General features: G+C 43.6%; 1 protein-coding gene across 3 annotated transcripts in view; it reads right to left on the bottom strand.

The window, feature by feature from the left end:
• The window catches only part of cadm3 (cell adhesion molecule 3), a 97,863-nt gene extending 84,922 nt beyond the window's left edge, over positions 1–12,941 (bottom strand). For 2 of the 3 annotated variants that reach the window (XM_063461912.1, XM_063461910.1), the window contains exons 1-2: positions 12,649–12,941; positions 10,900–11,057 (exon numbers count right to left, since the gene is read on the bottom strand). In XM_063461912.1, the coding sequence (XP_063317982.1) occupies positions 10,900–10,990 (91 nt within the window). In that variant the 5' untranslated portion in view covers positions 10,991–11,057; positions 12,649–12,941. Of the gene's footprint in view, positions 1–10,899; positions 11,058–12,157; positions 12,377–12,648 lie in introns of those variants that run through there. The other variant, XM_063461911.1, reaches the window with a different exon arrangement.
• Between the last annotated feature and the right edge of the window lie 29 nt (positions 12,942–12,970).

A 12,970-nucleotide genomic window follows, 5' to 3' on the forward strand; every position in this document is an offset into this window, starting at 1 on the left:
AAACTGACAATGGCGATTACACATTACACATAAACTCAATGTGCTTAACATAAATGATAAAAACTGAATGCCCAAGGGCAATAAAAACATCATAACAGGCCTCACAAGCAAATAAAATACTAACATAAATATTTCTAACCAAGATACTGTATCTTATATTAGATTAAATGGTAAACTTTTGTCCAGATAGAAGCATTTTACTAAGCTACACAAAAAACGCAGAGGATATTGAAACTTTTGAGATATATTCTTAAAACGCCTTCAATTGCATGAGGGCTTGGAGTGGTTTAACACTATTGAATGGCAGCTGATTCCACAGACTTGCAATACACAGCAGCATGAAGAAAAGCCAACATGTAGCCACCCTTCCTCTGGCAGCTGACCCTATGACGTCCTGAGTAAAATGCACTGGGTGGTTGATGAAACCAGGCCAGCTCTGAATCTTACAGCCCTGAGGGGAAGAACCAGAAAATGTCACCAAACTCTTCAAACAACAACAAAAAGATGTTCTCGGAGGCACGCTGCTGAGCGCTGTCACAAAGTCAAGCATGACACCTCCCATGTACAAGTCTATATACCTCCCCTCCCTCCTGCCTGTGAAGATATCAACCTGAAAATAGCTCAGTGAAGCTGAACACCGAGCCGCCATAAATAAATCACAATAATATTTAAATATTCATTGTAGAATAAGAGAATAAGGGGGGAAAAGCAGAGGATAAACTCCTTCTTCTTTGGTTCACACATCAAAACAGTTTGCCTTGAGGAAGTTTGACTGCACTATCAAATTCTCCCTTCAAGGTACTCATCAAACATACAGTAGCTTGTGTAAGAGGCTGATAGTCGTCACGCCTCGGGCTGCCCGTGTGAATGAACAGCAGATAAGGGCGTGTAGCTCATTAACTCAATTATATTATTCACTTCTGCCGTCTGTCGATGCACTACAAAAATAGGATCGAATGTGCCGGTAGATATGAAGTCATCTTCATTGACACACAGGCCAAGGTAGAGTGATCATACTGTAAATATAAAGAGATGGGGCTTTCCATTCAGAAAATACATCAGCGTGGGCTTGTAGAGACTCGCAGCAGGAGCTTGGTCAATAAATCTGTTCTTTAAAAAAAAAAGCCTATCCTTTTGTCACACAGAAGCAGGAAAAAATCTGAAACAATCAAAATAGCACTCGACATGCTGCGGCATTCTCAGCGTGGAAAACGGGAGGTCTGGCATGCACTCCTCAATCCTGCCCCGCTGTTTGCTTTTGATAGCAAAAGTCATAATGACATTCAAGTACTCACCAGGCTGAGAAATGAAGCTCTGACAGAAGGAGAGAGAGATAGAGACAGAAGGAAGAGGAGAGCATGGAAGTGTGTGTTACTCACATAATACTCAGATGAGTGTGTGAGTGCATGTGTAACCTACTGTACGTGTTAGGGTGAACGTGCTCAGGGTCGGGTGAGACATAAGTTGGTTTTGTGCCAAGTGGTGCAACTCGCTGCGGTGGAGACAGCAATGTTCCGCTGAAACCTAAGTCTGTTAATAAAGTGCGTGATTAATTTGCTCTGTGTCATTTTCCCAGTGTCCTCCTACAACACTACTTCAGAGATGACTTGAAGAGCCATTTAATTACTCAGCACTTTGTTCACTCGGAATTGAAGAATTGCTGGTTGGACAACACCTTATGGGGAAAAAATATATGCATAAGCAATTTGGGAACTGTTACATATCAAACGCCTACACTGTGTATATACAAGAGGAACACAGTGCGGGGAGTATATATATGTATGCTGTATGCGGGCTCGCCGGCTAAACACAATTTTTCATCTGGCAGTCAACAGCCTGGCTCACAGGGGTATTTTTGTTTAAGTAAAGAACAGAGTGCCTTCAAAGCTCCATTTGAATATATGTTTGTGTGTATGCATGTGTGTGTGCGTCTTATTCATGTCTTTATGCATAAATGTACACATGAGTTTTCCTGGAAGTGTTTTTGTGTGGTCACAAGCATCTGCTTGTGGGTTTGCATTGCTGCCTCTAAGACCCTGTTTATAATTGGTTTGAGCTGGTGTCTCGGGCCATCACATTACAAGTAAATATCACCATATGCGCTTGTCTTTATCATGTTTCTTTAAAGTGTTGAGCTGACGACTAGTGTTCAGATTTCATTACTGTTTATGTAACCCTTTTTAGGTCAAGAGTTCGCTTACACAGTTATCTTGTCAGTCGCACAATCAGATATCATCCGATATTATCCCACATCAGGGAAGGACATGCACATGAGAGAGGGCATTCTGGCAGAAAGCCACCCCAGAAAAATGCATAAAAAATGAAAGTCTAATGTAATTTGGGTTTCTCAAGGGTAAAGTCCTGTGTTTGACCCTCATCTTCAAATTGACTTTATTGTGCTACACGTCTTCCACTACAGGACACATTGTGCAAAGCTTTGACATCACAACGACATAATTTGTCAGTTGTAATGATGGTCATGGAGCATCATTAATATGATTATGTAGGAACAACACTAGCACGCTACAGCACTGTTAGGAATACATCAGGGTTGCATTTGTGTTTGCGCAACAAAAACACCAAAAGCTAAGCTAAAGTGGTTTAAGAGATTAGAGCGATGTGTCTTGGTCATCTAAAAATCTCACTGAAACTGTCCACAACCTAATTTCTAAAACTAAAAACAATGACTTGCAAATCATTTTCAATACAATCCCAACTTTTGTTTTTCCAGAAATTCAGTTGTTTATTCATGTCTATGTGTGTGAATGGCAACGTACAGTCAAGAACTTCATGTTCACTGAGCAAGAAGCATGTTTAAGTCTGCGTAAGAGGAAAGCTGGCTGAAAGACAGATAGATAGACTGCGTGTTTGTGTGTGAGAGTGTGCGTGCGTGCAAGCATACTGGGGTTTCTTAACAGTCTGCCTAGCAGAGGGTGAGAAAGCGAAGTGAAGGAGAGTGAATCAAAACGAGGTGTGTGTATCTTAGAGAACTGGCAAAGGTGAGTGTGTGTGTGTGTCAGTGTGTGTAGCAGATTCCCATGCAGGGATAAGCAGCTTAGAGAAGAAGCATATTCTTTTCTAAGTAAATCTCATTAATTTTAATTAGCTGTATATTTAGCCTGTACACCTGGATTGGGTGTAATTCCGTTTGTATATATAGCGACAGGTGAAATGAGTCAGGTTGCAATTATATTGCTGAGCAGTCTCGCATTAGCATAATGTCCTGTTTTCTGATTGTGTCGCATGGCTAAGAAGGATATCAGAGGCAAATATGCATTCCCTTCATTTTCCTATTGCATGCTCTGTGTAGCGCGCCAGGGCTCGTCCTTTTAAGCGTTCACCTTTTTTTTCTCTTGTGAGTTCTTTCTCCCTCCCTCGCTCCCTACACTGTTTCTTTTCATTTTCTCTCCGGTCTGTGCACCCCATCATTAGAGTGCGCTCACTTTTTTTTTCCTCCTCCCTCCCGACCCCTCCTCCTCCATTTCCCTGCCGTCATGCACCCTTACTGTATGGTTTTCTCTTGTTCACGTGAATGCCTCTGTCTTTCTCCCTCTGTCTCCCTCGCCCTCCCTCCTTTCCTGGGTAATCAGCTTATCCTATGTGTGTCCAAGCCTCTATGTCTGCGTTCCTCCTCTCTTTGTTTCGGATTCATTCAGCAGGGAGATTAGAGATGCCTATTTGGTGCCTTTGTCTTCAACCGGCACAGTAATGCTGAGTTACACCGTGTGGTGATGGCCCCATCGTCAAAAGTCGCATCCACTCATCACGAGTTCATCGTACCTTGATCGGTGCAAAGGGTCAGGTCCAGATTAAAAGCCGAGCCTGGACCTCTCCACTGGTCAGCGTGAGTTTAAAGCCTGCACTTGCATTACAATGACTCACTTATCTACCGCTTAAAACGAGGCATTATATTCCTTTCGTTAGTTCCTAATAGAAAACATAGATGTGACACTTTTTAAAAGCTCAAGGATGACAGAATAAAGCAAACAAGATTTTTTCATGCTCATTAGCAGACTGCTACTTTTTTTTTCTTTAAAGTGATGACTTCAGTTCCTCCACTTAAGACAAGAATAGACGGGAGCAGCAAATCTCATAAAAGTGTAATGATACTAATTTAGGTCACAATCGCTGTGTACAATGAAAATGTTCCAACAATGAAAATATTCACTGTATCAGGCGAGTACCTGTCTAGGTTGTGACATTGAAGGAGAAGAACAATAACAATAAACCAAAAACACTATAAAAGAACTTGAAATGAGGTGCATGAACACAGAGGAAACTAAACAAAAAGACAATTTACTTCCTCTTTCTTTTAAAACATTTAGCACTCTTGCATAATTTACACCTTGTATTAAAATTCAATTTCTTTGGATCTCTGTAACTCGGAAAAAAACATGGCTTTACAGAGAGTAAATACATGGCACGATCTTAACGCTATCAGGTCCTCCACACCACCCACAGAGATGATCAAACCTCAGCTAGGAGCAAATAAAGTATATATTCACATCCTGCAACCACTGCAGAAAAGTCTAAACTTCTCCAGAGTTTGCCATTCCTTCAGCCTCTCCAAAGACACCTACAGTGGTACAATACAGTACCACACTCAGATCCCATCAGTTTCTCACTCCTATCCCCTTTTTCCCCTAGCCTTTACAGTAGTTGCAAACTGCAGCAAAAATCCCTCGTCATCATTTTTGTTGCCTTCCAGGAAAGACTCGTAAAAGACGACCTTTTCCACTTCAATGAAAAGTAAATCCAGGCTCTATAGTATCATGTCTAATGATCCTATGCCCATCATGGCTGTTCTTGTTGACAAAGCAACCTCCCCAAATGACACCCCCGCTTTGCATTGGCTGCATTCAAATATTTGATCCGATTACAATGCAGCCATAAATGATGTTGAAAACACATACACTAAATGCCAGGTAGTGCATTAATTCAAAGGGCATTTAAATAATACAGAATGAATTTCAATAGCAGATCTGCAGTATATATAGAAGCTATGAGCATTCAAGCAGGGTGGTACAATATGATTGGGAGGCATAAGGAGTGCAGCAGTGCAGTGGAACCATAAATGAATTCCACTGAGCGGTGGCTGTGTTACAATGCAAAAACTTTAATAATGATACTGTCCAACAGTTTCAATGCAGAAAACATATCTCTGTAAACAATAAACTTGCAACTAAAACAATAAAAAAAAAAAATGCTGTGTATAGGAGGCAATATTCAACTCTGCTCCGGCACAATAATATACCATTAAAAAGTATTTGTATCAGATTTTAGGATCTAACTGGCACTCAGTTGAACTGATAATCAGCCAGTCGATGGTAAAGCTATTAAAAAAAACTTTGCCGCATGTGCTGATAAAGGACACAGATTCAAAGACCTTGTCACTCTGTCTGCTGATTCACTTTAATAGCGCTAAAGCAAAAGTGTCAGACTTCAGATTTATTCTCGTTATGCTCGTGAGAGTTTATACTACATTAAGTACCAATCTGGAGAACTGCTTCACAGTCCTATTCCTACACTGGTTCTATATTTGACAGTTATATTAGAGACTCAATAAGACTCACCATCCAGTCAATGGACAGTGATATCCTCAGCAGAACTAGGTAGAGTTCCCTACACAACACACAGGTGAATTGAAATGGCTTTATGGTTGTGGTATCAGTGATAAGATCCCCCCACAGACACACTCTCTACCACGAGCTGAAGTGATGGCATCATCAAAAAGAGGCAATATATAAGAGCAACCTCTGCTCTTTCATTGGTGGAGCTCCTGCGCTCAGGGGGAACCCTCAGCACTCAGACTCAATCAATACAAATGCTTCGCTTTACAGCCATGCACTCGAATCTTCCAGCGCCCGGTCATAGTTGGAGTTTACACACAGCACAGTGATGTGCTTCAACAAACAGATACACCTTTCCAGGAAGCTCTTGGTCTGACCACCTATGCGTTAATGACACCATTGGTGATTTCCACCCCTGCAGCAATCAATTAAAATACCCGCCAGAGAATTCCAGCAGATAACATGAGAAAAGCAGGCAGGTAGGGATGGGGGAATGAGCGTGAGGGCCTTGATCAAAGGAAAAGCCAGATGAGTGCTGAACACAATACGGGCTCTTGTTGGTGGAAACATGGTAAATTAATTTATTTCAAGGCTGACGCTGTTGTTGTTGTTAGGTTTGTTTAATCGGTAGTGTGTTTGTGAGGTGATGGTTTTGAAGCTGGCTGCTCTGTAAATGCGGGACCCCTATTTTTCACAACCCTGAGTTGCTGCAAAGTGATGTGTCTTCTGCGAAGCATCTGAGAGGGCGACGAATGCGTTGCCGCTCATCAAAATCTCTAGAGCACTTCTTTCTTTTAGTTTCTTAATGGCATTTGCTGTTATTATGATGGCAGCATGCAAGACTGATCTGTTCTGATGTAATCTCACATTGCCTGAGAGAGCCTGGGTGGATGAGATCTGCTTCAGATTGATGAGGTCTAATGGAGTCTTGTTTGGGTGCAGCTGATACTTCTAACATCCAAAGACACTGGCGCGCCACTGCATTTTAATTCTGCTTAATTTAGCTACAAATGACTTATCAACACTTTTGCCTTGTTGAGCTGTGACTTTCTCTTCCTGCCGCTTACGCATGTGCAATGTTTCAGCATGTCGAGAGATGTATGAGCATAACATGAAGAAACAGCAATGTGCACAATGTGTGATGCAAATCATTCCCGGGGGCTCTAGTGCTCATGGTTAGAGCTTTGTTGGGAGTTTAATCAATCAGCCACAGCACACTAATTAATCGGCATGATGAACAGGAGAAATAATTGGTTTTCTGCCAGATGTGAATCTGTTTCAAACTAATGCCAGCCAATCAGAATCCAATTTATAATCAGAAAACTGATCTGGACAAGAAAACACTTAAAGGATCAGAGAAGAATAAACACACAAGACAATAGAAGTAATATGGCTTTAGATTTAAAATTCCGATAGCAGACAGTCTCCTGGAGCTTTACTACATGTTTTAGCATGTGTATTTTAGATGCTTAATTGGATCCATATAGTGTTACAATCTCCTTCAGTCTCACAGATTCAAATCTAGGACATGTGCTGGATTATGTCATTGTCGTTTTTCTCTTAAAAGACAAACATATTGCTAATTAACTGGCATGATCAGTATAAGAATAATTAATTGGGCTCCTCCCCAGATGTTTCTGAATGAATCTGCAGAAAACTAATGAGGGCTGTCTGGTTTTTCTATTGAAGCGGCAGATGTCATTAGCTACAGCCCACATTGACAATACTGATCAGCCCACACTCCAATCAGACCAGGTAACCAGTGGCTGAAACTAATAGAAGAGCACCGGAGGAAATAAATAGCCAGCACTGAGATTGGAAACCACTGGTTTAGCCACATGCCAGTGGAGCCAAATGGAAAAATAGCTTAGGCCTCTTATTAATGTCACAGTGGCTAGGCGGTAATTCCCCCAGGCTCTGTGTACCTCGGCTTGTTAATGAGTCACTGCTTATCAGTCAGCCTTGTTAACAGGCAGAGGCCTCCCATCCAAACCGCCTACTGCTATTGTGTGCTAGCTGTACTGTGTATTAGCCAAATGTTCCCCCATCTTGGCACACAGGAAGTCAACACCAAACAACAGCAACACACACAGGAAGTGGGCTTTTAGCCAGTGAGAAAGAGCTGCTCCTGGGGGAAAGGAACCCATTCTGTAGCAGTATAAAGTGAACCACTGGCAGAGACACACACAGCCCTCCCGCCTATAAATCTTACCACACTAACAACTGGTCCACACTGCTCCCGTCCTTTAATCCTTATCCATTACTAGCCTCAGCTGGAAGCATCGGGATTCATTCAGTGTTTCTGACTAGCAGAACTCGCTGAAGTAAATAAACTATTAGGCATGTTTCCTGCCATGAATGCAAACACTCTACTGGAGTCTGAGATCAGACTGCCATCAGGCTGCCATAGTGTTGAGGGCCAGGTGGTTGATTGGAGGTCGCAGCACACTGTTCTACTTGCTGTCAACTGAGTGCTTCAGCAGACGGACCCTCACACTACACAGCAGTCCTGTGGTAACTGGGTCAGCGGTACAGAACCAGGGCACAGCCGGCCAATTGCATGCCTAATCTGTGCCCTTGTGAGAGGCACTTTCCATCTACAGCGCATGGCTGCACATCCAGCTGTGGAAATGGATATGTCAAATGGCGTGCAATTAGTGTCTCCCTGATTCGTTCACATGCTCCAAGGATGCCCGGTCACAGATAAATCCAGAGCAGAGTTAGTGCTGTCCTTTCCATGACTTTGACATACATCAAATGGAAGTTCGAAGTCCAGGATTGATCAAGAGTTTAAACTATCATGAACGCTATCATAATACATGATCAACCCCATATGTCCTGGGAAAGTATTTCTTTTTTCTTAATTGTACCTCTCTGACCGATGATAAGCGACAAACAGTCAACATATTTTTAATCCACTGTGGACTCTGAGTATAGCAATAATAGACGGTCCTACTCTGATGGCTCATCTGCTTTAACGTTGACTTGCTGAGCTAATCGTTTTCCTCTCTGATACATAACACTGAATTATTTAAGCTAAGTAGACCCTTCTCTTGCAAGGCCACTTAGCATGGAGATCTCCATTATGACGGCATTATCTGACTGTCTGCCCCACCCTACTCCACCTTCTACTAACAGCTCTGCTGCTATGTCACAACATTCAGACAGATCGGAGCGGATGTGAGTGATGGGCTGGTGCTTTGCGGCTTATGCACTACATTTCCCTCTATAACTGCAACACCATTGCTTACCACATTACTCAAATGTCAAGTACAAAACAGCAAACACAAGATTTATTCATGAATATATCTATTTTTCTGTATCTTGAATTTTTTTGGCATTGTTCCTTGGTGTTGTATGTGTTGAATAAAAGCTGGGTTCCTTGTTTGCCAGTGGGAAAATCTACAAGTTTTCATTATTTCTTGCATCAAGGCCACTAAGACAAATTTCAATACTACTGATAAAAAAAGCATCCAGTCTTCTTCTGATTAATGTATTTCTATATGGTGCAAAAAATATATTTTCAAACATTTTTGACAAGTGATTCTGACTGATTTCACTGCGGTGATATTATTAATTTGGTTTCTGTGGAATTAATACAAGTACTTGATCATTATTTGATGACACATATTACTGACAAAAAGACATGGATGCCAAAATTGTTAACTCAGCACTCCACGGTTGCTTCCCATCTCTCAGCTGTGCTCTTTGACGTGTTTTCTCATCTCCTAAATGCTGTCAGACGTCCCAGGTTTAATTACTCTCCTTGACTGACATGATAATGTAAAACAGCACTTAGGTGAGACCAAAGCAAGAATTGGTCACGCATGGTCAGGCCTCCCTCCAGGCACACCTTAATCAAATGTGACATGCGTGTGAATGCGAGCCAAAATCATTTTCGGACCCAAATAACGAACAAGCGCCTGGGTTTCAATGACGAGCTACACAGTTGGGGTCAGCATCCTGACAGGAGATTGATATTTCATCATCAGTGCCTCAGTCTGAGGTGATTGTTTGTGCATTTCTCATCTTCAGCAACTCTAAAGGTTTTGACATGCTTCCATTTGCATTTGTATTACAGCGGCCTGATCCCAACTTCTTGACATACCCATATTGTTTCTCACTTTCTACCACACTGACCAATGTGAGCTCACACCGGCAATCCTTCGCTCCCCCAAATTCAATTCATAAATGCACGGAAACTCAAGCATACCTATTTCAACAGAAAATAAAAACAGCTGATGTGGATAAACAAATTCAAAGTACAGTAAATCTAGTCCGTGTGCGTGCATATCTATGGGCGTATACTGTGTATGTCTCCATGCATATGCATGCAGTGTGTATTCACAGGTGCATTCAGATTTGTGAAATAGTGTGGGTGTGCATAAGTGAATACAAGGGGCCTCTGAGAATATATATTGGAAATGCAAATCAGGGAACATCTATTAGGACCCTTATTACCTGCTATATTGTCTTACAGTTCTTTGTCAAACTCTGTGCAAAAATATACCAAGTGTAATGAGAAACATGCCGACAGGATTCTACCTATATCAATCAATTTTCTGTGGATTGAGGGCCAGTGGTGACGCACCATTTTACCACCAGCAAAACTCGCCCTCTAAAGGTTGTATTACCAGCAGTCAGTCACTTGAGTGTTATGTAATTGGAAAGCACATTGATCTGTATATTCTCGCCACTCACAGCAAGGATGATATCATTACAAAGTGCTTCTCTCATCAAATCCTCTCTTACCATCCGCTTTGAGCCGCACCCAGCTCATCGCAGTTTGAGCTTCAGCCATAAGGACTGTCATATGTCTGTATAAGAGTTGAATTTGCACGCTGCTTTGCCCCTACCTGAGAAAGCACAAGACAATCGCTCTTTATCTCCAAGTGTATACTCATGAGAAAGACGGAGAGATGCTAAGCAGGTAAACATCCAAGACTGCTAATGATGAGTGTTTGCCTGTGTTTTTGCATCTTATGCGACCTTATGCAAGTCATTTAAGATGTCACTGAGAGAGAAAAAGAAGAGGAAGTTACTGGGCAAGTGTGCTACTCTGGCAAAGGACCTACACCCACGTGCGAGTCACACACATTCCTAAAAAACAACAGCAGAAATTCCACTGGGGTCTGGGGAGGTGGGGGTGTCCCATGTGCTTATTAACGCTGCTCTGATTCCCTTGTCATAATACAGGAAACAACGAAAAAGCCTCAAGTAAACAGATAAGGGGCACCACCAGAGACAGAGAGAGTGGGTCAGGGAGGTCAGGGGCCCAGGGAGAGACAGTAAGAGGCAGACAGATACAGAGGGAGAGAGATGTGCTTACCAAAGCTAGTATTGCTGTGAACCGCAGCTGTGAAGAGTACTGTCAATAAGCTGACACTCCATAATGCAAAGGGGGCTGATGGGAAGGCCATGTTCGGGCACACAGATCCGCCTGTCTCACTGAATCCTCAGGAGGGCAGAGGAGCTCTGGAGTGTCACCTGCAGGGAAAGCAATGGAGAGATAAAGAAAACAAGCAGGCAAGGCCAACTGGCCACTAATTGCATCCCCTGCCACTGGTTGGCTGCAACTGAATAAACGCTTGGCCCACCCGTTACTCACGCGTTGCTCCATGGGTATTCATCGATCTGGTTGTGTCATACTATACCGACGACTGATTGAGGGAGGTGGGAGTAAGGAGAGAGTGGGCGGTGATAGAGCCAAACAGAGGAGTAGACGGAGATGGTGGCGATGTTTAAGTGTTAATGAGGAGAGACGAGAAGAAGGGGGGTGGTGGGGGGTGGTGTTCATATTACTGTGAATTTATTCCACTTTAACAAGCTGTGCGCATGTGGAAAGAAGGAAAACGAATGTTTCTGGGCCCATTTTCGAGCTCCAACTAACTCATGCTAATTAAAAATAAGGCTAAGCAACATTCACACAATTGGCAGTGAAAGAAAAAAAAGAGAAGAGGAAAGACAATGAAAGACACAGCAGCAGCGGAGAGATACACCTGCCGCCCGCTGAGAATACACGGTGCGCTTTGCACTAGACCGGAGACGGACCGTCGTGCTTAATAGCTTCTCTGGCACTCGTTCTCGCTCTCTCTCTCGCACTCCTTCTCTTCCTCTTTCTCTCACGCACATTCCTTAAAATAGCAATATCCTGCGCAGAGGTGAGCCCTCGGTCCATCTGTGGACGGCTCCCTCATGGTCATCGCCGAGAGGGAACCGGGGCTGTAACGTTGGCTGCGGGACGGACGCACGAGCTGGCGGTTAGGGCGGGGACAAGGGGTGGGATGGAGTAATGGGGCGGAGGGGGGACGTGGGGAGGGGGGGCATGTCATGGGAAAGGGATGTTGGGGACTAGAGACGGGGTGGGGGGTGTCTATGTTTATTGTTGCTCCAGCCCTTCCTGTTGAGTGATAGCGAAAAGCGAAAACAAAACTGGAGCAAATGCATCCATGGGAAATAACGCGGAAACTGAGCGCGAAGAACAGAAGTTCTTTGCTTACGCTTAACGTGGAGAGTGAAACCAATAAAGATGATGACAATAATAATAATAACAATAATGAAAACAACAACTGCTCGCGCATGGCTACCTGCATTGCTGCGACGGACCGCGAGAGCACCAGAGGACTGGTTCTCAGGTCGGAAAACCAGTCCTTCTCCCGCGCTTGCAGAAAAATCTGGTGCTCTTGAGAATTTGGGAGACTCTTGAAAAGGCTGGAGAGAGGTGGCTGCTGCACACCCCGCGAGTTACGATCTTTTTTTTCTGCAAAAGAGCGCGGAAAGAAAAAAAAGGAGGAGAGGAGTCGGGAACAGCGCAGACAGCCCGACAACAAAACGTACATTTAGAGTAAATTATGAAACACTCAGGGATTATACACTTCTCTCCCTGGGCAGGCATAACGGATTACAGAGAGAGAGAGAGAGAAGGGAGACTCGCAGTGCGCACACGGACACATTCCTGGAGACGGAAAAGCGTCACCACTGACAGGTGTCTCCTGTCCGCCCTACAGGCTACATCCTAACCCTGTACATTAATACAAACTGTGAAACATTGCACGGCAATAACCACACGCACACACACCGGTATAGTCCGCCTCCGGAGTCGGGTTTTGTTGATGCTGGTCTCCAATAAGGTCCCCAGTAAGGTCCCTCCTTTGATGCGCAGCAGTCGCTTGTTCGGAGCCCTCTTTCAATCTGCTTTTATCGACTTTTTTCTCTCTCCTTGTTCCTTCTCCCGACTCCTTGTTTTTCTTGCTTTTTCCCCCTCCGCTCACTCTCTCACTCTGTCTTTGTATCTCTATCTCTCTCTAGCTCGCTCTCCACGGCTACCGTTCACTGCAGCAAAAACAGACTGTCTGAAAGACGAGCGGGAGGGGAGGGGACACGGGAGGGAGGGATGGAGG

Source organism: Pelmatolapia mariae, linkage group LG18 (assembly GCF_036321145.2).
Source record: "Pelmatolapia mariae isolate MD_Pm_ZW linkage group LG18, Pm_UMD_F_2, whole genome shotgun sequence".
In the NCBI taxonomy this organism is placed as follows: domain Eukaryota; kingdom Metazoa; phylum Chordata; class Actinopteri; order Cichliformes; family Cichlidae; genus Pelmatolapia; species Pelmatolapia mariae.